Source organism: Neopsephotus bourkii, unplaced genomic scaffold (assembly GCF_033783945.1).
Source record: "Neopsephotus bourkii isolate Nb327-2 ecotype Australia unplaced genomic scaffold, CSIRO-AGI_Nbou_v1 NB_107, whole genome shotgun sequence".
Classification (NCBI taxonomy): Eukaryota; Metazoa; Chordata; class Aves; order Psittaciformes; family Psittacidae; genus Neopsephotus; species Neopsephotus bourkii.
Window position 1 is genome coordinate 14,958,443 of NW_026900624.1, and position 20,741 is coordinate 14,979,183.

Below are 20,741 nucleotides of genomic sequence, written 5' to 3' on the forward strand. Positions count from 1 at the left end.
CAGTTAGGTCGAAAGATGAAGCATTGCTTACCACTGTTACCCATGTAACACTAAATTCATGGCACACACACTACATAAGAGAGAAATGCTAAGTATTTAAACATGCACACACTCCCCTGGAACAGTCTGCTCATCACTGCTGAGTAACAGAAAACAGATGATCGTCCTAGTTCAAGCTGTGTAGAAGCTGAGCATCTCACTATAATTATCAGACAAGACAGAGCTTTCCTTCACAAACTGCCAGTAACTGAGATGTGGCATCTCACCGTCTATGAACAGGTCCAGGGCACTGCTGTCTTCCACAGTATGCACCATCCCTAGAAGATAAGCCACAATCAGTCAGGGAACTCACTTCTGCTTGTGATCGTTGGTGCCATAATGCCTTCTTGTAAAAAGATTGCTGCGAATTGTTTTCAGAATCAGAAAAAAACGTTTTGTTTTCCCCACTTCACATGACACCAGCCTGACTTTGTCGGGGGGGGGGGGGGATACTCTCAGGGACACACGGGCATGAAGGCACCCGGTTCTCTTGCTAATGTTTTAAGTATTTTAGAGTTGAAGTCAATGGCTCCACCTATCTAAGTAAATATGTAACTGCTACTACCATCCCCACGTCTCACTGCACGTATCCAGTATCATACATCTGAAACAACACTCCCGAATGACAGAAGTTTGAGCCCAGCTGTGAATTTTCCATTCAGTCTTCCATTTATACGTATTACCATGAACAGCCTTCTCCCTCCACAGCACTGAAAAACCTGAAACCAAATTTGAACATCAGATTTTAAGCATATGAAAACTATTCCAATGCTAAATTGAATGTGAAGGCATCACTTCACAAGTCATCTGCATGAAAAGAGCATAAAATTGGATATATTAAAATAAGCTACTGTCTCACTCTACTGTACCACAACTGGTGAGAAACTCTGTCTCCCAACTCCTTCCAACTTCAGGTACCTACAGCACCAGGCATCTGGTTCAGACCCCCACTTTTGCCACACCAAACCCCTTGTTTCAACATATCCAATCAAATTACCTCCCTGTGGAGACCCCATGACCTCTCAGAAATTTGACCAAATAAAGCAATGTTATGACACTACAGATGAAATTTCTTATTCCCTGTCTCATCTGCCCTGCCCTCAGTAATATCCTTTCACTTTGGAAAGGATCTGCATGCAGCATTAGTGAACATTGCAGTATCAGCTGCATGAAATCCAGGCTTACCTGAAATTCACCATCTTCTTATACATAACCCTCCACATGTTCTCTCAATGCTCTTTTTCTGCCTGTGTTTATCCCAATATTCTCTCTCCAGAAACAAATGTATTTTCCTGAATTTACTATTAATAATACCTCCACAGCATTGGTTAAACCTTTGAGGGTCCCTCTTATGCTCTTGCACCAAATGAACTTTAGTTCAATTCAGCTCTGTCTAAAACACACATCACTGTTTGTAGCCCCAGTCTTAGACTGGGGATTCCAACTGCTCTAGGAGTTCCACCAAGTACAGTAAAATCCCAAAGCTGTCCCCAGACCATCCAATTGTAAAGCTTCTCAAAGAGAGAGACAATACTTAAAAGTAAACAAGAGTATAGAAATACAAGCACAGCTTCTGGGGTATTTCGTGTTAGGGTCATACAGCATAGGATTGAATTGGCCATATCTACATCTGTGCAGGATTATGTGCACAGACAGCACTCTTATCAAAACTTGTGCAACAGGTAGAACTAAACCTGCACAAAGTTCTAACAAAGCTGCTTCCAAAACATGTACAGCTCATTTTGTGCTGGGAAATCAACCAGGAAAACACTGTTTGAGTTATTCAGTGCATCAAGGCAGGGCAAGGGGCTTGTAAGCCACTTTCCCCACTGAACAAGAATTAGCTGTGATGCAGAAATGAGATCGTGGAATTAAAGGAATCCAGTATATTTACTCTTAGAAGGCATTCACACTCATACCCTCCACTTTTCTCTTCCTCCTTACTGCTCCTTCACTTAGACCATTATTTCTTTTCCATCAAGATTTTGGACAACGTTTCAAAGACCGCTCCCACCGCACTGCTATGCAAACAGACACCAGCAGGAGACGCTCAAGCTCACTGAGACCGTTACTGGAAAGGGATTTCCTGGTATCCCACTGAAAGCCGTTCTGCTGTGGGGGCTGACCAGCAGAAGGAAGCAGCTAGTGCAGTCCTACTGGTACCAGGATTCTTACAGACATGAAGTGATGGTGTGAACAAAAACATCACCATGTAGATTTATATTTTGCATTTAATTTGATATTAAATCCTGCAACACCCTTTTAAGCTCACACTTCCATTTCTGTGTGGATCTTCATGTAATCCACAGCTCAGCAGGAGGAGAGCACTGAGGCATGAGACCAGAATAGAGTGCATTCAGGGAAGAGCCATGCACCAGGCGCTCCCTCTGCTCTTCAGAAAGACTTTACAGGTAACGTCAAGATGCTTCGTAAAACTGCAAGAGCTTTATGAACATGCCAAACCTGCTCCTTGAGGAAGAAGGGCGTTAATTAACCTATTCTAAACCAAATGACAGGCAGATTCCCACAGGCAGCTCGTAACACGCCTAACACAGAATGGTAGAAGTACAGAATTGGGTACCTCGATATCCTTTTGGTTTGGGGTTGGGTTCTTTTTGCTTCTAAATGTGGAAAAACTTCTCGTGTATGTACCTATTCACAGATTTTAGCCTTCTCCCTGCTGCTGTATGAGGCTACAGCAGAGCTCTTACCAAAGAGCGTTCCTATCAAATGAACGCAGACCCTCTCGTCGGGAGCCAGCAGCTGGATGACCGGCAGCGCCTGCCAGGCCAGGGCATCTTGGAGACGGGAGAGGACGTGCCTCTTGCGCACCAGCTACGGACCAAGAGACAACCACCCGTCAGCGCTTGGGCCCGGGCCACCCGCTGCTCCCACAGCACACCCCGAGGGAGACAAGGAGAGTGCCACAGGGCCCGGGAGCCGCGGTGACACCGCTGGCCTAGCGCCATGGCAACACTTGGCCACCCTCAGCCTCAGCTCAGGAGAGGGGGCAGCCGAGTGGCGGCTGCTGAGGGGAAAGGGGGTGCCCCATGCCAGCAACGCCCGGCGGCGGGGCGGGCGCTGCCCACCGAGGCGCTGCCGTCGCCCAGGGTCTCCACGGCGCAGGCGAGGCAGAGCGGCGGGCGGAGGGGCAGCGACCAGCGAGCGCCGTGACCGCCGCCGGGCCGCGCACACCCCGCCGCCATCTCCTCAACGCGCAGCCGCTGCCGACGGGTCCCGGTTAGCGGCCCTGAGGCACTGAGCGCAGCTCTGCGGGGCTCCGCTGCCCCGGGTGTTACAGCCCCGCTCACGGCACCAGCGGACAACCGGGGTACAGCGGCTCCCGTCCCGCTCGCCCCGCCCTCCCGGCAGCCTGGCTTCCGGCGGCGCCGCTCCGCTTCCGCTCCGCGCGCTCGGGCCGAGAGGAGTGATCGTGCCGTGCCGTGCCGCACCGCGCCGTGCTGCACAGCCCAGGCCGCGGCCATGGTGAGTGGGGCCCGGCGCCGGCCTCCGCCTTGTTATCCTGCTCCGGGGGAGCCGCGCCGGGGTGCTGGGGCGCGGGGAGAAGGACGGCGCGTCCTCGGCTGCGGGGCCGCGAACACGTGGAGGCCGCAGCCGGGTGCGGGTCTTCCCGCAAGGAGGAAGGCGGGGGGTTGAGGGGGGCTGGCGGTGCTGGAGCACCCGGGGAGCCGGAGCATGTGCTCGGCGGGCGGGCAGGGCGGCAGCCTTGTCGGGGGCAGCGGGCGATGGGGCGCAGCGGTGCAGCGGTGGGAGCTGAGAGGTCGCCGTTCCGGCAGTGCCGGGCGTTCATGCCGCCTGTGGCCTCGTTGTCTTTCCGCTGCCCCATGGATGTTAACAGGCGTTTAATTGGCAGAAATCAACCCGGTATGTGCTCTCTCGGGATTTCCTTAACATCCGCGCCCGAGCTGGTTAATTTGTGCACTGAAATGCTTCATTTTATATAGCATCTGTAGTAGTAGTAAATGCCTGGTGACTGCCCTGCAATTACGTTCACTGCTGCTAGTTTATGAGGTGTAAGCTGGCTGTGTGGATAAAGACACTGTTAACTTGGAATCCCAGAGACATTCCTCCTTAGAAATAAAATGCAGTGGGATTTTTAATCTATGCACACAACAGATGAGAACAGTGATGTGACTCCAGTAGTCAATGTATGTGGTGGACACAATGCCTACGTAGTGTTGTTCCAAGCAAGGCTCCTTTTGCTCCTAATGTAATTCTACTTTTTCCTTTCTATAGAGCGAAGCAGAAGTGAACCCCAAAGCTTACCCGCTGGCCGATGCACAGCTCACCAAAACACTCCTGGATCTTGTGCAGCAATCCTGCAACTACAAGCAGTTACGCAAAGGAGCCAATGAAGGTGAGACCCATGTGTTGCAAAGTGTGCTGGAAATCATCTCAAGGACTTTGCAAGAAGTTGTGGCTAGGGAGTCTTTTCTCTCTAGCTGTGGACCCCTAACTTTATATAGGTCTGGCTCTTCCAAGTATCTGTCTCCTTCCTCGTCCTTCTGTCACGCTTAAGCAATATTCTGGTCCCACTTAAGCAATATTCTGGGACAGAACTAAGCTGAAATCTCTTCAGCACTTACGTGCAGTTCTGGTAGATGCGCATGCTGTGTTCCTGGTGTGTGTCCTGTGGTCATGGGTACTTCAGTGTGTGGCACTGGGATTACCAGATGCTTGGCCAGTTCAGAATCATAAGAAAGATCTGGGTTTGAGGGTACCTCTGGTGCAGCCTGCTCAGAAAATGGCTCCCTTCACAGTTGGATCAGGCTGCTCAGGGTTTTGTCTAGTTAAGACTTTTAAAACAGCAATCCCTATGGATAGAAACAATCTCTTGGGACTCATTTTCCATGGCTTAAACCCCCATGGAGGTGTGTGTAAATATAACATTCCAGCATGTTGCCAGAATCATCTTCAGGCAGCAGTCTGCAACTTGTCCTTTTTACTGCGCACTTGTGAGGACAGTCAGGCTTTGTCTTCTCTGCAATCCCCTTGAAGTAGCTGAAGACAGAAGCTATGTTCCACTCGCTCCCACCTCAGCCCCCTCTTCTCCAGGCTGAACAACCCACCTCAGCCCTACAGGTGCCACTTTCCTCTGGCCTGTCCTCATGGTAGCATGAGATCTCCTTGCTTGTGCCAATTCCTGCATCTCCTGAAGTTATTTTTCACTACATGTGCTTTCCAGAAGGACCTGGAGTTACTCTTCAGTCTCTTTTACAGCCACCAAAACACTGAACCGAGGGATCGCAGAGTTCATTGTGATGGCAGCAGATGCGGAGCCTTTGGAGATCATCCTGCACCTCCCTCTTCTCTGCGAGGACAAGAATGTACCTTACGTGTTTGTGCGCTCCAAGCAAGCCCTTGGCCGAGCATGCGGTGTTTCCCGGCCTGTCATTGCCTGCTCCATCACCATCAAGGAGGGATCACAGCTAAAGCCTCAGATCCAGTCTGTCCAGCAAGCTATAGAAAGACTGTTGGTCTAAATGCCCATGAGTTTTAACTGTGTGGAATAGGAAAGTTGGAGTTGGGGGAATTGATGTCTACCTTCGGTTGAGATCATAGTTTTGATATCAGTATGTCATTTCAAAACGCCATTTTTTTTTTTAATAAGGCTTAATTCTTAGTGTTTCTGCCTCTTCTCCCCAGCCCTTTCCATTATTCCAACATGCTCACTGTATTCTTGAAAAGTGATTGTACAACTGTGTTTTCAGTTTGATGTTTAAAACAACGGGGAAAAAAAGAAATCCTTCCTTTTTCTCCATGTCTGCCTGCTCAGGGCTTTTTTTAACCCACCCATTAGCTTCCTCTGCGTTGCAGTACTTCTGCTAAGCTTCAGCCTCTAACAGGAATGAGTAACTGGTTCTGAAGGGTTTAGCCTGAGGACAAGCTGTATTGGTTTGGTTCCCTGTGGAGCTGTTGCTATATGCCATGGTGCAGTGTACACCAGGTGTTACAGGGGGCAGTGGCTACTGCGTAGCAGTGGACAGAGCCAAGATTGGTACACATAGCACAGCTGTTCTTGAAGCCAGGCAAGAGACTGCTCTAAGAGGTGTATGGGGAGCAGAAATCATATGGCAGTGCCCAGGAGGAAATCTCTTATTTCACTTATTTTTAAATATTGACTTTTTAAGAAAAATAAAATTGCTGACAAAGCTAAACATTACTGTTACTCCCTTGGGGAAGCATTTGCAACTGATGTGTTTCTACTTGTAAAGCTAAACTGCTCAGAGATTGCCTAGGGCTATTGCAGTGCAGTAGTTCATACTCCTTCAGTTTGATGGGTTTTTCGCTTGGACAGTATCAATGCGTTTGGGCTTCCTGGGGAATTCAAGTACAAAACATGGCAGAGAGGAGCCTGCTGGGGCAGGCAAGTACCCTACGTGTGGCCATAAAAGACACCGTGCTTTTAGGGCAGCTGTTGTACTGTAGTCACCCAACTGAAGATGAACCCTGTAAGTCATGGGTCTGAGACAACAGAGAGCAAGTAATTTTTCAGATAACCTGCGTCTCAAGAAGAGAATGCCAGATAATCCCATGCTCCAGAAAAGTGTGAAGCACCACCTGACTTCTGGATTAATGGTGGTTTTGTGGAGCTACCTTCAGTTAAATGCATACTGTGTAACAAAATCCACTTAACTGCTCTAAGGAGAAAAGTTTGAGCCTCTGTGTTGAAACAGATCCTATCAAACCTGCCTATCTACTGCAGGGTGCTAAAGCTAGTGTGGAAAGACCAATGGGTGCAATAGCAGAAGGGAAAATAAGTTCTCCTGTAACATTTCCATAGAGGCAGTAACTTCCTAACTTTATTTACATCCTAAGCTGATGAAATCAGCTCATGAAAGACTGAAAACAAATCATGCCTGTGTATCTTTGTAAATGGCCGGTAACAGTAATATCCTTGCTAGGTGAACTTAATGCAAAGATTCTGGAGCCTTTTCATACATATGAGGTTTAGAAAGGCTGCTGTTCCTTCTACTGATGCTGACTGTTGAACTAGTGCTTAAAATCACAACTTTGCAAAGGATTTATCCTACTGTACCCTGCCAAGATAGCTGATGTAAGACAAAGCACATGGGCAGCAGAAATAAAGGATTCTTGAGCAAGCAAGGTGGTCTAGTTTCCTGCTCTGCAGCCTTCCCTTTTAAAATTCTGCTTTATGCTGTTAACACACACACAAAAAGCCAGAAGGGAGGTCTGATAACGTAGAACAAACATGCCACAATCATCCAAACCCTGGAACATGCTGTGCCTGGGGGTTAGCAAGCCAAGAGTTAACAAGGGCAGCTGGGGAATGAAAATTCACAGAACTAAGGACACTCGTGTTTTACTGCCTTCAAGTCTTGTGAAGACGAGTGTTTATAGTAACTTCCTTTGCCCTTCAGCAAAGGAATTGATTGCTCAGACATAACTACTATAATGCAGGATGATTTGAAGTATAATGCATAGCTCCAGTGCTGCAGAGTTCAATGAGGGCCACCTGTTCTTTGGAGAGGAGCTGTAGCAGTGGAAGCAAGCAGCATGCTGGCACAGCTAGGGTGATCACAGTGCAAGGGCTGGGAGTGGTCAAGAGCTGGCTCTGATACATGTGCCACACACTACAGCATTGGCACAACCTTAATACATGGCTTAATTCTCCAATATGTTGCCTAATGGTTTCTGTGCCAAACAGGAATCCCTGAACACTGACACTACACAGACCAAAATGACATGTCATGTACCCCATGTCTGCATCCTGTAGAAAGTGACAGTTCAGCTAAACAACCAGTAACTTTTTCTAGAGCAAGACCAGTGACTTGGTTTTAGTTATCTTGCACCACAAGACATGTGGAGCGTGCCAGGGTGGAAGTCTAAAAACCAAAACATAGCCCCATATGCAGCTTCCATAACTATGATTAAAAAACCAAAAATCAACTGGAGATAACAAGAGCTACTCTCCACAACTTGCCATTTTTCTGCTTTTAAAGCACAGATCTGAGTACAGAGGCTGTACAATCATCTGACTCGCTCCAGAGGTAAAAAGCTCTGTGCCATCTAAGTAACTTAACTGGGGTAAGTGCTTGCAGCTTTCCAGGGAATACGATTTCCCCCCTTTTTAAAACCAGCTTTTGCTATTGCAACTTAAAAATGGAAAACCTGGCTGTGCAGCTTCATGAAGTGCTGGTTTGTTGCTCAAACAATGGGCAACCACTTCCCATAATGATTTTCTCCTTTATGATCTGCTGGTAATCTTTGTAATGCCAATGGTGGAAGAGAACCCAATCTGATTACAAGTACTGATACTGACTGGCTGTTCTGGAGAATAGGAGAGTAACACACCACACCTACACCACCATCTGTTAGCACACAAACTTGACCAGTTGCTTGAACTCATGGAGGGCCATTAAGACAGATCATTCACACTGAACTCTGAAAACACCAAGTTTTGCTGTTGTTATGATGCAAAGATGGTATAGCCAGTGTTGCAAAGTAAGAAGTCCAAAATAACTTTTATTGAGACACAAGGAAGGCACAACTGTGTTCACCTGCAATGGGGGACCTGAGTTAGCAGGGACTTTAATTATGCCTTTGGCTACTGTGAACAGAATCCAACTTTGCAGAGATGTTTCACAACTAAGAGTAAAAAATTTCTCCACTGCCTGGTTCAGCAACATTCAATCGCCTTCTCCTCAGCAAGATTAAACAGACACATAAGCATCCACATAAAACAACCACAACCTTAAGCAGACTGAAGTCAACCAGGGCCTTTCACTCCTGCTTAATGCTCATTAAAGTATTCTGTTAACGCATCCACGAGCTCCTGCTTCTTCCCCCCACCCTTCAGCCCATAAAGCTTGCAAGCATCCTTCAGAACAGGTACAGTGAACTTGCCCAGAGTGCCCTTCTGTACATGATGTCGCAGCTCATCTTTTGAGATTTCCACCTTGAGCCTCTTCTTCGCTGGATCATCAGAAGCTAGAAAGTGAAATTTTAGATCACCACGATTTTAAAGTTGCTTAATAGAAGGACATCAGTGTTTCTTATGCACAACATTTGTAATGGCAGTTAGCAGCACATGGTACTGTAACAGCTCACAGGCCTAGTTTCCATGTTTTGTTTTAAGAAGCAGGTGTCACTCACTACGCAAGTCATGTAGCTTTTCACTGACAGGAGTCATTTCAAGTAAGTATGAAACTTTGTGTCCTGGTGGAAAGATCACCCCAAAATGAAACTTTTAAGGGATTCTCACTGAGACAGCAGAATGCAATGCTTACACAGGGAGCTCAGCTGACACTCCCACTTCATGCAGAGTTTCACAGACTCCCAAGCTATGCATGTACTTCAGTGTTACTTAGCCATTTAGCCCTAACGATGCTCATCCTGGACTCACTGAACAGCCCATGCATAAAAGTCTGCTTCCTCACCATCACAAACCGAAAGCATGAACAATTTTATTACTCTGTCACAAAAAAACACCCCCAAAATTATATAAAAAAAAGAAAAATTGCAATCATTTACCCACATTGCTTCCAATACTTCACTATGCACTTTCTCATTCCAGCAGTTCTCCAGCTGGATACTGGAATCTCCTCTACTCCCTGAGAATAACTACTGGGTATGAATCCACTTCATTGTGAAGAGGAGCAGGAAAGCTGTTGCACAAGTGGCTTCTTTAAGTTATGAGATGAACTTGAAACTTTAGGCTTCTAAAGAAAATACAGACACCATGTTGCGTGTCTGCATCACCATCACTTACCTTGGTTTTGCTTTACAGCCTTCCCATTGGGATTGTAGTCAGGGGGATAAACCAGCTCCTTAAACTCCTCCACCAGGTTGCCCAACCTGCGGTTCATCTCTTCAACCTTTGGCACTGGTAAAAGAGAAAGATTTGCCCTCTCAAAAAACACAGTTATGACAGGAAATTCTAAACAAGGCCATCATACCCCATCCCTGGCAGTGTTCAAGTCCAGGTTGAATGGGGCTTGGAGCAACCTGGTCTACTGGAAGGTGTCCCTGCCAGTGGCAGGGGGTTGGAACTGGATGAGCTTTAAGGTCCCTTCCAATCCTAACGATTCTGTGATTCTATGATTCTATCACCAATATAATTGTGTCTCTGTAATAACTAGCAAGCATGTTGCAAGCATGTGAAATGCAAAGACCGATGTTATGATACCCACAGATGAGAAATGTACAGTTCTTGACAATATCAGAAGTCTGTATCATATGTTATGTAATGGACTCGCACATATCCTGAATAAGAAATACATATATAGAACAAAACCGACACTGACAAGCTGGAAATGTCATAAAATAATCTCCCACTTGCTTGCACTGCTACCCAGGTCTAATCTTAGTTAGAATACAACAGGTTACAATCTAAGGTTGCAAGTAGTTTGAGGTAAACCAGCTTGTTTCTGTCATGTATCACTATGATATCTTGCACAGAAACCTAGATAATTTGTAGGTGTCCTTCAGAAGAGACAAGTGGTTATTCTAACACTGTTCCTGGAGTACAACATCGTTTTAAAAAAGGAATTTCTCCTTCAGGAATAGGTTTCTATCCTTTAACAAGACACTCTTACCTAGGAGCTCTCACAGCCTCAAGGTGGCATCACTGCCCCCTCCAGAATAATTCTCTCAGTAGTTCTGTCCGTTTATCAGACTGAAATATTAATTAGATTCTTCAAGAAAGGAATTTATAAAAAAACTCGTCACCATAGAAAAAAGGTGATTCAATTTTAATTTTGGAGGGTAAAGTAACAATTCTTCCTTTATCTTGAAAGTGACAGCATTAGAAAGTAAGGTTTCAATATTTCAGAACAGACACATCCAGAATTCTGCATCTTGGAACTGCACACAACTGAAGTATTTTTAAAAGACTTTTGGGTTTCCAGTAGCACATCTCTGACTTCAAACTAAGCCAAGAGCCTTCTGCCCCACCTCCCTTTGCACCCACCAATAATTCTCACTTGTAAGATCCTCAGCTTGTTCTGGTTCGAGCATATCCAGTGCCAAAGCCTCCAGATTCCTGAAGTGCTGCTGCAAAACTGGATTCTCAAAGCTGTCAATCCTGTCAAGAATCCCCCAGAACATCAATGCATGCAGCTGACAGACATGTAAGATCTACCCCCAACTTCTTTCAAGTAAAACTACCCTCTTTCTCCTCTGACAATCCATCTCATCAAAACTGCTTTTTCTCTTTTCAATTTACCTGCTGAATCACTATCCTGCCATGCATCAACCCCGTTAGAAAGCTGTGGGGGAGAAATGGAGACAGTGGAGAAATGGAGACTTTAATAACAGCTATACTACTTTCTACGTACCTAGGAAAGGATCTCCCATAAGAGCACTTCATAAAACGTATCCTTGCTATAATGAAAAAGGCCCAACTATTCCCTCTAACATGCTGTAATTTAAACAATCCCAATCTGATCTGCAATAGATTGGCAGAACCACAATAAAATGCAATACCTCTGCAACAAATGACAACAGCCCAGAGAACAAGGGCAATTCTGTAAAGAGCTCCAGAACGTGCTACATAAAGCATGTGGTGCCTGGGTATTCAAAATTATTAAGAATAAAGTTTGGACAAAGCTACTGCAAAGGGAAGCAATTTGCATCAAAATACATCAAAGTCTCATCTCGTGGACACCACAGCTGACCAACGTGTGCAAAAGAGCAAACAGTATTGTATTTTCTTCCCCATGCTACCCCCTGCATGCTATTTATCTCTGTGTACCTGTATTTGAAACGGAGTTTTTGAACTATTTCCTTCATTTTGTCCACCTGCTCTCGACTGGCTGGCAACTTTTCTGTAAAATCAATCTTCCGCTTGTCATCTGCGTATGGGAGGAAGATGATGTGGAAGCCTACACAGAAGAGAGGGAGCAACAGAACAATTATACAGAATCATGACCCCAAAATGATCCTTTCCCAGAAAGGGAAGGACAAAGACCATGATACTTATTATCTGACTAGGTCTGATGACTTCTAACTAGCTAGCTGTTTTGTTGTACACAACAGCGATTCGTAACACTTCCTAGTACCTACAGCATGACATTCAATCCCAATCTCAATGTATATAATCAACGTCACTAATGGCTTACTGAAAGAGGTTCCAACTGAATGCATAGCTAAGAGTGGCATATTTGAGAGTTGCTTTGTATGAAGGAGATCAGCTTGTTCACCTTCCCTACCTCTCGCTGGATATAAGCTTGATAAAGGCTTGTGTGAAAATTGAGTGTCCACATGTTATTTCTGAAATGCTTTACTTTGTACACAACCAGTGTTATTTCCCTAGTTTACATCCTCCCAGAAGAGGATTTTCCACCTAAAAGAGGTAAGAAAATGCAAAAGAGCAAGGGTCTGCCTTTGCTCCCTAATCATTCCGCACTCAGCTGAATCATGCAGGGAAAGGCAGCATCTTTTCCCATACCTGGAGGAGCTATCTGCACTTTCTGCTCATCCACCTCTTCCTCCTGGGGAATTAGGGCCACAAAGCGAGGAGGGCTGTTCTGCCGGGCAATATATCTGCACAGTATCATCATTTCCCTCTCCAGGCATTTCATCAGTAAGGCATTAAACAGCGTTGTACTCCCTGCAAAGTAAAGACTACATTGGTCAGACTGACAGCTTTGGTCCTTTGTTCAGGAATGTAAGCCCAAACATTATATTTTCAAAACTTGTGACTTCTTTGAAATGGCTGAAATATTGGAGAGGTAAAAAGCAGCTTTTGGAAGGGGGAGCCCTCAAAAATGACAACACTAGTGTCAATCCTAATCACAGCAGTGAGAAACCTGGTGAGAAATGAAATCATGAGCAACTGAGCTATCAAATACAATTTGAAGTTGTAAACAGGTATCTAAAAAGCCTCTTTCTGTTCTGGTGAGACATCATAGCATCACATCATAGAATCTTTGTAGAAGTAGCACTAAGAATTCAGACTGCAGTATTCCTCTCTTGATGCACACATTTGCTTTGTGTTTTACCATATTTGGTGGTCAAGAAAAGATTGACATATAAGTGAGGTGTTTGATTCAGGAACCTGACAAGCTGGAGAAGCTAGTGTAAAGATTTTTAGTCAGCCACCACAAAATATCTGGTCATAACTCAGCCTTCTCTATCCACCAGTAGATTGAGGAGCTAGAATTTCTTCTTTACTACTGAAGTTCGGGATGCATTAAGACTGTATTTCTCAATAAGCAGACTCACATGCACATGTAAAAATGGGAGAAAAAGCAGTCCTAAGCATCCTCTCGTCTCTTCACAAGCCCATAAAGTTCTGCTGATTCAACCATACTTCTTGAGTATTGTCTTCACTCTGAGCTGATATAGACTTAAAACCAGCAATTACCTTCACTGGTTTGGGGTTTGATTTTTGTTTGGTCGGGGGCTTTTTTTAACCACCTTTGCCTTCTATTCAGGTACTAGGATCCTTCACTTTCACGAATGACAAAACCAAATATTCTGGCACTACATGTGTATAGTTTGATTAGCTGCTTGTCATGATGGATGAAACACAAAATCCAGTCAGCTCTTCAGCTACTGAAGAAGACAAGAATTAATCTGCAGCTGAGTGGGTCAGTAACAGTGAATTCCACACTTTTCAGCATTAGCAAGTTTTTATTAGACAAAGATTTTACACTCTACCTCCAATGGCTCAAAACCACTATGAATCAGCTGGTTACCCTAATACAAAGTGGTGAATCTTCTCTTGCCATCTTTACTTACCATTTATTAGGGACTCCTCAGGATAGATGAACTGGGAGGGCCTGATATGGTGGTGCTGTTTTAGCATTGACAGTGGTTTGAAGCCAATCAGATACAAGCCTGGAGAACCAAACCGTCTTAATTCTTCTATTTCCTCTTTCTCCAGCACAATCTGTCGGTTTCCGTATGTCTAAACCAGGGAAGAGCAGATAGTAGTGCTGGCAGCATAAAAAAACTTGCAGCGGGAGGGAGCAGGAAGAGGATGCAACTACTGTCATCCACTACTGAAAAAAGGATTTCAGACAAGACAGAGCCAATTCTCATCATTAGTGCACATGGAAGTGGCAAGCCTCAGTCTGTGATCATCATCCCAAGGGAAATTCCACCTGGACATCAGCAAAATGCACTTTCCTAAGACAATGGTTAAGCCCTGGCACAGAGAGGCCATGTCCATTCCCTGGAGTTCTTCAGAGCTGCCCCAAACAAACCTGAGCAACCTGATCTGGCTTTGTGAGTCTTGCTCTAGACTGGGTTGGACCAGACATTTTCAGAGGTGGTGTCTGATTCTACACTTGCTTCAGCAGATGCACATCAGCTATCTACTCCTGGCAGAAAGAGTGACCAAGGAACAATGCTTTTGATAGGTCACAAAAACATTGTAGTCCAGAGGCTGAAGTTAGACATCATGGCTTAATGCTCAGCTTTTTTTTCATCTCCTGTACTTTATTTGAAGAAACTAATGTCCAGCATAAACAATATTTGATCTTAAGACAACAACTTTAAGAGCCTCTGGCATGAAAGAACATATTTGTGCGCTTGTGACAATATACCTAGCAACTGCATATCCTGTGCCTGAACAGAACGTGACATTAAATCTACATCAGCCAAACTATCAAGCAGAAAGACAAAGCAAAGAATAAAATAACAAAAAAAAACACAAAGGTAATATACCTTTTTTTGTTCTTGTTTGGAAAAAACCTCAAACACTCCCCCCCCCATGATTCACACTTGTCTGATCAATAAAATGGCCAAAATCTGTTCCTAATGAATCCAAAAATAAAATGAGCAGTGACAGTACAAGGCCACATAAGGTCAAGCTCTGACAGCCTGGTTCTGCCTTACAGAAAGAAATGACCTGTGTCTCTAAGCACAGCTATGCTTTCTTTGACAGCCATGCTAGAGAAACAACCTGCTCTTACTCTGCATAGAATTATAGAAGAGTTTTGGTTGGAAAGGACCTTAAGATTATCTAGTTCCAACCCCCCTGCCATGGGCAGGGTGCCTCACAAGAGACCATGTTGCCTAAGGCTCTGTCCAGCCTGGCCTCGAACACTGACAGGGATGGAGCATTCAGTTTCCTTAGGCAACCCATTCCAGTGCCTCACCACCCTCACAGTAAAGAACTTCCCTATATTTAACCTGAACTTTCCCTGTTTAAACCCATCACACCTTGTCCTATCACTGCAGTCCCTAATGAAGCGTCCCTCTCCAGCACCCTTGCAGGCCCCCTTCAGACACTGGAAGGCTGCTATGAGGTCTCCACACAGCCTTCTCCAGGCTGAACAGCTCCAACTTTCTTGGCTTGTTTTCATACATAGCTTTCAAAGTGAACAGGCTGTCCCAGGGGCATACACATGTAAATATTTCTGCATCTGATCTTGAAAGGGAAACATAACCAAAAGCAGCAAGATAATCACCATCTTTTCTAATCACAGGAAAAAGCGGGCACATAATCAATACGTTACCTGAGCCCTTTTTGTGTCACTGGGCAGGAGCAAGCTGCCTGTTTTCGCATTAAACATCCTTGTTTTTATTTTAACCAGTTCATTAGTTTCCCGATAAAGCTTCACCGGATAGGGCTTGTAAGCTTTGCGAAGAAGGTTGTAAACACCAACAGAAAGCGACAGATCTTTGTTCAGATACAGATTTAACCTGTGTAAAAAAGCAGATACAGACTTGAGGCTTCTGAAAGTTCACTTGCAAAGAAAGTAATCTCCTCAGAGAACTTATTTTCTCTGCCCTCCTCCTCCTCCCCCCAAAATCACATGTATCTGAGCAAGAATGCCAGTGACAACAGCTCAGGTTGGGATTTTTAATATATATTTAAGAAAAACACTAGGCTGTCAAGGGAAGCTCACTCCCTTAATGTGGTTTCACATCATTCTGCTATGAACTGACTCGTTTAAAAACACAACTGTTATGGAGTGCATGGCTCCAAAAATACTTTCTATCTGCTTTGTCAAGATCCCTCTAATCTCTCTGAAAGTATCTTTAATCTTAGAGTAGGCGATCAGAAATATCAAGGCTATGTCAGTCCACACCAAGGGCCTAGACAGACTGGCAACACAGAACTATTTCGTAACAGGCCAAAATACCTACTATTCATATTGAGGCACTTCTTTCTAAGTTCACACCAGTAAGAAGAGCCTCATTTCAATCAGATTTCATTACAAACTATTTCACATGTTGCAGAGTCTTTTGTATTTTACTTGGCAATGATGTCATTTTTAAAAAAATGATCATGCCTGGACAAGCTCAACACAGAAGACGTCACACAGAGGAAAAAAGGAAACCAAACTTCAACCTCCACTCTTCTCATCCACCAAAGATAAATATCCTTTTAGAAGCTAGGGAAGAAACACCAATCTTGGCCTAAGGAATTAAGATTGAGGAATGCAAGCACTGATGTCTTTACATTCCCACTGTTCCAGAGGAGGGAGCTGAGATGCAGTCTAAAAAGGCATCAGGTGCCTCAACTGAATGAAATATCTAGGGTATTTCTAAAATAACTACAATTTCTAGAATATTATCTAGAATAACTAGGGACAAACCTGGCTAAAGTCCGCTTCTTTGTCTCCTTCGCTCGTACTTTCTTCATGAGATGTTCCAGTTTCTCTGACTGCTCAGGTTGGATCCCAAGGTCCTCATCTTCTGCTATGTTTACTATATCCCTGTAGAACAAAGAGATATCGAACCCTCCAGGCTTCTTTAAGTGCATCAAGTCCAGGATGATACCTAGAAACAAAGTAAAAGATAGGAGAAGGAGGATCACAGAAACAGCTTTTTCACCACATTGGCATTATTTCTCAGCATTCTCAGATTTCTCTCTTTACACAAAGAATTTAAGCAAGAATAAGCTCCAAATTGTCATCTGCACCAGATGTGAAGTTTTCTAGGGAAAGAGGCAAAAGACGTTCTTCAACCTCAGTCTAAACAATGTAGCACAAAAAATGTTTCCTCCCTAATTAAGAATCTGGACAACATTGTGTATGAAGAGGCTGCCTCAGGCACAGATGCAAGTAACGACCTCAGAAATACCCCGTTCCCAGTTTTGAGGGCTAATGGATTAACTAAGCCTCACAGCTTCTAAATCCAGCACATCTGCTGACCTCCAAGAGCACTGGTTACCACAGCTACACAGTTGGATAAAAGAAGTGTTTGCTCTCTAGTCACTAAGCTCAGGATGCTGTTCTTCAGCTAATTCAAAATGGAGCCACTAAAATAACTTTCCTTTTGTTAACTTAGTGTTATTATTCTCTTCCTGGAAAACAGTGGAACAATGAAATAAATTAGTTTGTTTTCCCCTGCCCTCTCAAGTCCTGATTTATGCTCTCAGAGTAGAAAAAGAGATCCTAGAAAATAAACATTAGTTGATGGATACCAGATTGGATAGGAAATTTTCTAATTTAGCTTAAATACCAAATTTCTAATTTGGAAAGTTTCAGAAAACTTTGCCAGTTCTGATGATTTTATGTTCTTCTTCCATCACAAACTTGCAATGCAATCAGCATCTGCAAGAATACATCACTTTTATTCTGCCTGAAATTAGAGGGGAAAATAATGACCTGTGTCTCTCAGATCACCAGCTCTGGTTCTGGCCAGCTTGGCTTTAGCACTGTCATTGGCATGAGGGTCATCCTCATTGGTGAAGAGCATGATCCTTTTGTGGCTCAGTCTGACTCGGACATCACTGAAGAGATTAGAGCAGGCCCAGAGTGCTTCACCCAGTGAATAGTCAGCATTGTGGCCAAAGGTGTCACGGAAAAGTGTTTGTCCTTTGTCTCCCTTGTACTGGTCCAGTTCTAGGACACGCTTTGCACCTAAGGGAATAACAGTGTTCATATACATTAGAAATACTGAAAGAAATACTGCAAACTCTTCCAAATATGCACTGAGGGACCCTTGCAGTTGACATCCAAGTAATATCCCCTCACACCTTTGTGGCAATACACTTCCAACACCTACCTGAGAAAATTGTTCAGTATAGCCTTATGTTTGCAATATTGCAAGCCAGTTACCACCTGAAAGCACCTACTGGGGCCAAGAAGACACAAGTGTCCTGGCAATAATGAGGGGCTCTTCCTGCTGGGGGAGGGAAACAGGCAGGGATCTGAGTATTACAAACCCTCTACACTCGAAGGACAAGCGCTCAGCAGGAAAGACAGCAACTGCACCCACTGCAGAGGCACAACAGACTTCTGCGCCACCAGGGAGAAAAGAGGAGCCTGAAAGACATTCTGTATCTCCACAGCACATTGGAAGGTTCATAATTATGTACTATACACTAACTAACTACAGTATTATTTTTCTTATCCAGAGCATGCTGCTCTCCAGGGGCAGCAAATACATGATTCTCTACCTTTTTAACAACCACCACTTTTCACCTGCATTGTCTTCATCAGCACAGCCAAGCTACTTCCTCTAAGGCAAGGCAAAGGGCAAGCAGGGAGAGAGCAGGAAAAAAGGATGAGCAAGAAGCCTAAGATGCCTGCTGCCAGAAAAGGGAAAAGAACTTAAAGCAGCCTTGTCAGGTCCCTGTTGCAATTAATTCTGAAACTAGGACAAGGCACAGTTCTTTCGGGAGACCCCCTGTGTTATTAAACCTGCTAGTTAAGAAAATTAAACCAAGCCTCCTCAGAGATAAAGGCTGCTATTAAAAGCTAGTAGACAAAATCACCCACAAAACTGCTGTCAGAGAATCAGCAATAACTTGCATGCATTCTTTGCACTACTGTCTTTTCCAGTTCAGCAACTGGCACTCATTCTCAAGCAGATGTTAGACAACTAATAAATAATTAATAATAAAGGGTGGCCACAAAGAAGATGGAGACTCCTTTTTACAAGAAGTCACATGGAAAAGATGAAAGCTAATTGGCACAAGTTACTCTTGGGTTGATACTGACTGGACACAAGAGAAAAATTTGTCACAATGAGAAGAATCAGGTACTGGAATCATCTCCCATGGAAGTGGTGGATTCCCCAACCCTGGACACTTTCAAAATTTGGCTGGACAGCGTGGTGGGACATCTAGTCTAGTTCATGCCTGCCTAGAAAGGTTGGAGCAGGTGATCCTTGAGATCACTCCCAACCTGGTACTCTATGATTCTACGATTAATTCTATGAAATTCTAAGAAAAGGAAGAGCTAAATTCAAGAACTGCAAAACTTGTTCTGAAAATATGAGATGGAACACACCAAACAGGTTAACATATTGGACAACCTGTTCTAGCTGACCCTGCTAGAGAGACAACCTGTTCTAGCTGACCTTGGAGAAGACAACCTCCAGGAATCACATCCAACCTCAGCCATTCTGTGATATTCTCCATCAGCTAGAATGCACTGGACCTTAGCACGTACACATGCTTTTCTGAAGTGTAGCAGACACATGATGGGTCTTCAAGAGTTCTGTTAGGATCCTCTTAGGTTTAGCACTCAGCAAGTGAACCACCACATTAAAACAGAAGAAAATACATAGGAAAAAGATCTGACCCAACTATAACAGACAAAGCTAAGCTCCTACTAAGATTCCATGCTTTCAAGAAACTTCTAAACCTACCCCTCCCCAATACACCTCAGTAACAGCAACCTTTTTGTTAATCTGACAGCTGTTTTCAGAGAGAGCAGTTACTGACAGTGCTGCTACACCGACTTCCTTACTCCATCTTTCTATGCGACTTTCATATCACTTTACTGCCTCTACCTGGATTATCCAGCTCCTGAAGAACATAGATGTGCTTGAAATCTGCAGAGTTCTTGTTCTTTTCCGTGCCATAGAACACCACACCCAGCAGGTCCCTGTCGCTACTAATGATTTTGCTGGTGTACACGCTCCAGATGCACTGGAAAAAATAAAAAAGAAAGGAGAAAAAACGCACATGGGTCAAAGCATGAAGAAAATCACCCGTGGTAAGGATGCAACAGTTCTGACTTTGGGAATCAGGCCTGTATAAAAGTAGACTCTAGCAAACAGAACTACAACAAATGGTTTAAGATACGTTTCCCCAGGAGAAGGAGTTTGGGACTCTTTGTTTTTCAAGAATCCCAGTACACAGCCTTAGGTATTTTTTCATTAGCATTCGCTTTCTACGAGCAAGATCCATGCTGAAGGCGGATCCATCGCCCATTCCATACACGTTTCCCTCACAACTCTGGAGACGGCCCAGCAGGCAACAGATCCTCCAGGCCCACAGCCATCCTTCCACATCGAGCTGCTCGAGTGTCCCAGGGCCCTTACACCAACAGACCAGGCAGGGCGACCACCTGGTCCCCGAGGCTCCCAAAGCGGCCTTACCTGGATGGTCATGTCAAAGGGAGTCACGCCGTCCCCGTCAGGCTCAAACATGCCCTCGGACGCATCCACTAAGAAAATGAGGCTGTCCCGACCTAAGTACTTGTAATCCGCTATGGAACAGGGAGGGTGACAGCTTTAGCAGCGGCCCGCTCCACCCGCTGACCCCCGAGGGGAGCGGGCCCCGACTTGCCCCTTGGGATGGGGGGTGAACCCTTACCGACCGCCTCAGCCCTCTCCTCGTCCTGTTCTTCCTCCTCCTCCTCCTCCGGCCCCTCGCTCCGGTAGTAAGACACCCAATCCGACATGGCTCCCGGTACCGCGCGAGGCCCGGCGGAACCACGGGCACCTGCACCCCACGCCCAGCCAACCACTCACCACGGGACGAGTCCCCCATAGGGCCGCTGACCAATAGCCCTGCACCTCCT

At 45.0% G+C, this 20,741-nt stretch overlaps 3 protein-coding genes across 3 annotated transcripts in view; 1 reads left to right on the forward strand and 2 right to left on the reverse strand.

Moving 5' to 3' along the window:
- The window catches only part of MEI1 (meiotic double-stranded break formation protein 1), a 37,148-nt gene extending 33,882 nt beyond the window's left edge, over positions 1-3,266 (reverse strand). The window contains 3 exon segments of the mRNA XM_061362975.1: positions 267-317; positions 2,751-2,874; positions 3,129-3,266. Coding sequence (XP_061218959.1) covers positions 267-317; positions 2,751-2,874; positions 3,129-3,245 — 292 coding nt within the window. The 5' untranslated portion in view covers positions 3,246-3,266.
- A 62-nt stretch (positions 3,267-3,328) lies between these two features.
- On the forward strand, positions 3,329-7,167 carry SNU13 (small nuclear ribonucleoprotein 13). The gene is made up of 3 exons (XM_061362856.1): positions 3,329-3,525; positions 4,297-4,417; positions 5,281-7,167. Exons 1-3 carry the CDS (start codon positions 3,523-3,525, stop codon positions 5,541-5,543), a joined length of 387 nt encoding a protein of 128 aa, XP_061218840.1. The 5' UTR covers positions 3,329-3,522; the 3' UTR covers positions 5,544-7,167.
- A 1,289-nt stretch (positions 7,168-8,456) lies between these two features.
- XRCC6 (X-ray repair cross complementing 6) lies at positions 8,457-20,639 on the reverse strand. The gene is made up of 12 exons (XM_061362870.1): positions 20,534-20,639; positions 20,317-20,426; positions 19,726-19,864; positions 17,592-17,846; positions 16,578-16,761; positions 15,492-15,678; positions 13,768-13,936; positions 12,473-12,634; positions 11,777-11,906; positions 11,007-11,107; positions 9,794-9,907; positions 8,457-9,012 (listed from the first exon to the last, which is right to left on the reverse strand). The coding sequence occupies exons 1-12, from the start codon at positions 20,619-20,621 to the stop codon at positions 8,816-8,818; spliced, it is 1,836 nt and encodes a 611-aa protein (XP_061218854.1). The 5' UTR covers positions 20,622-20,639; the 3' UTR covers positions 8,457-8,815.
- Between the last annotated feature and the right edge of the window lie 102 nt (positions 20,640-20,741).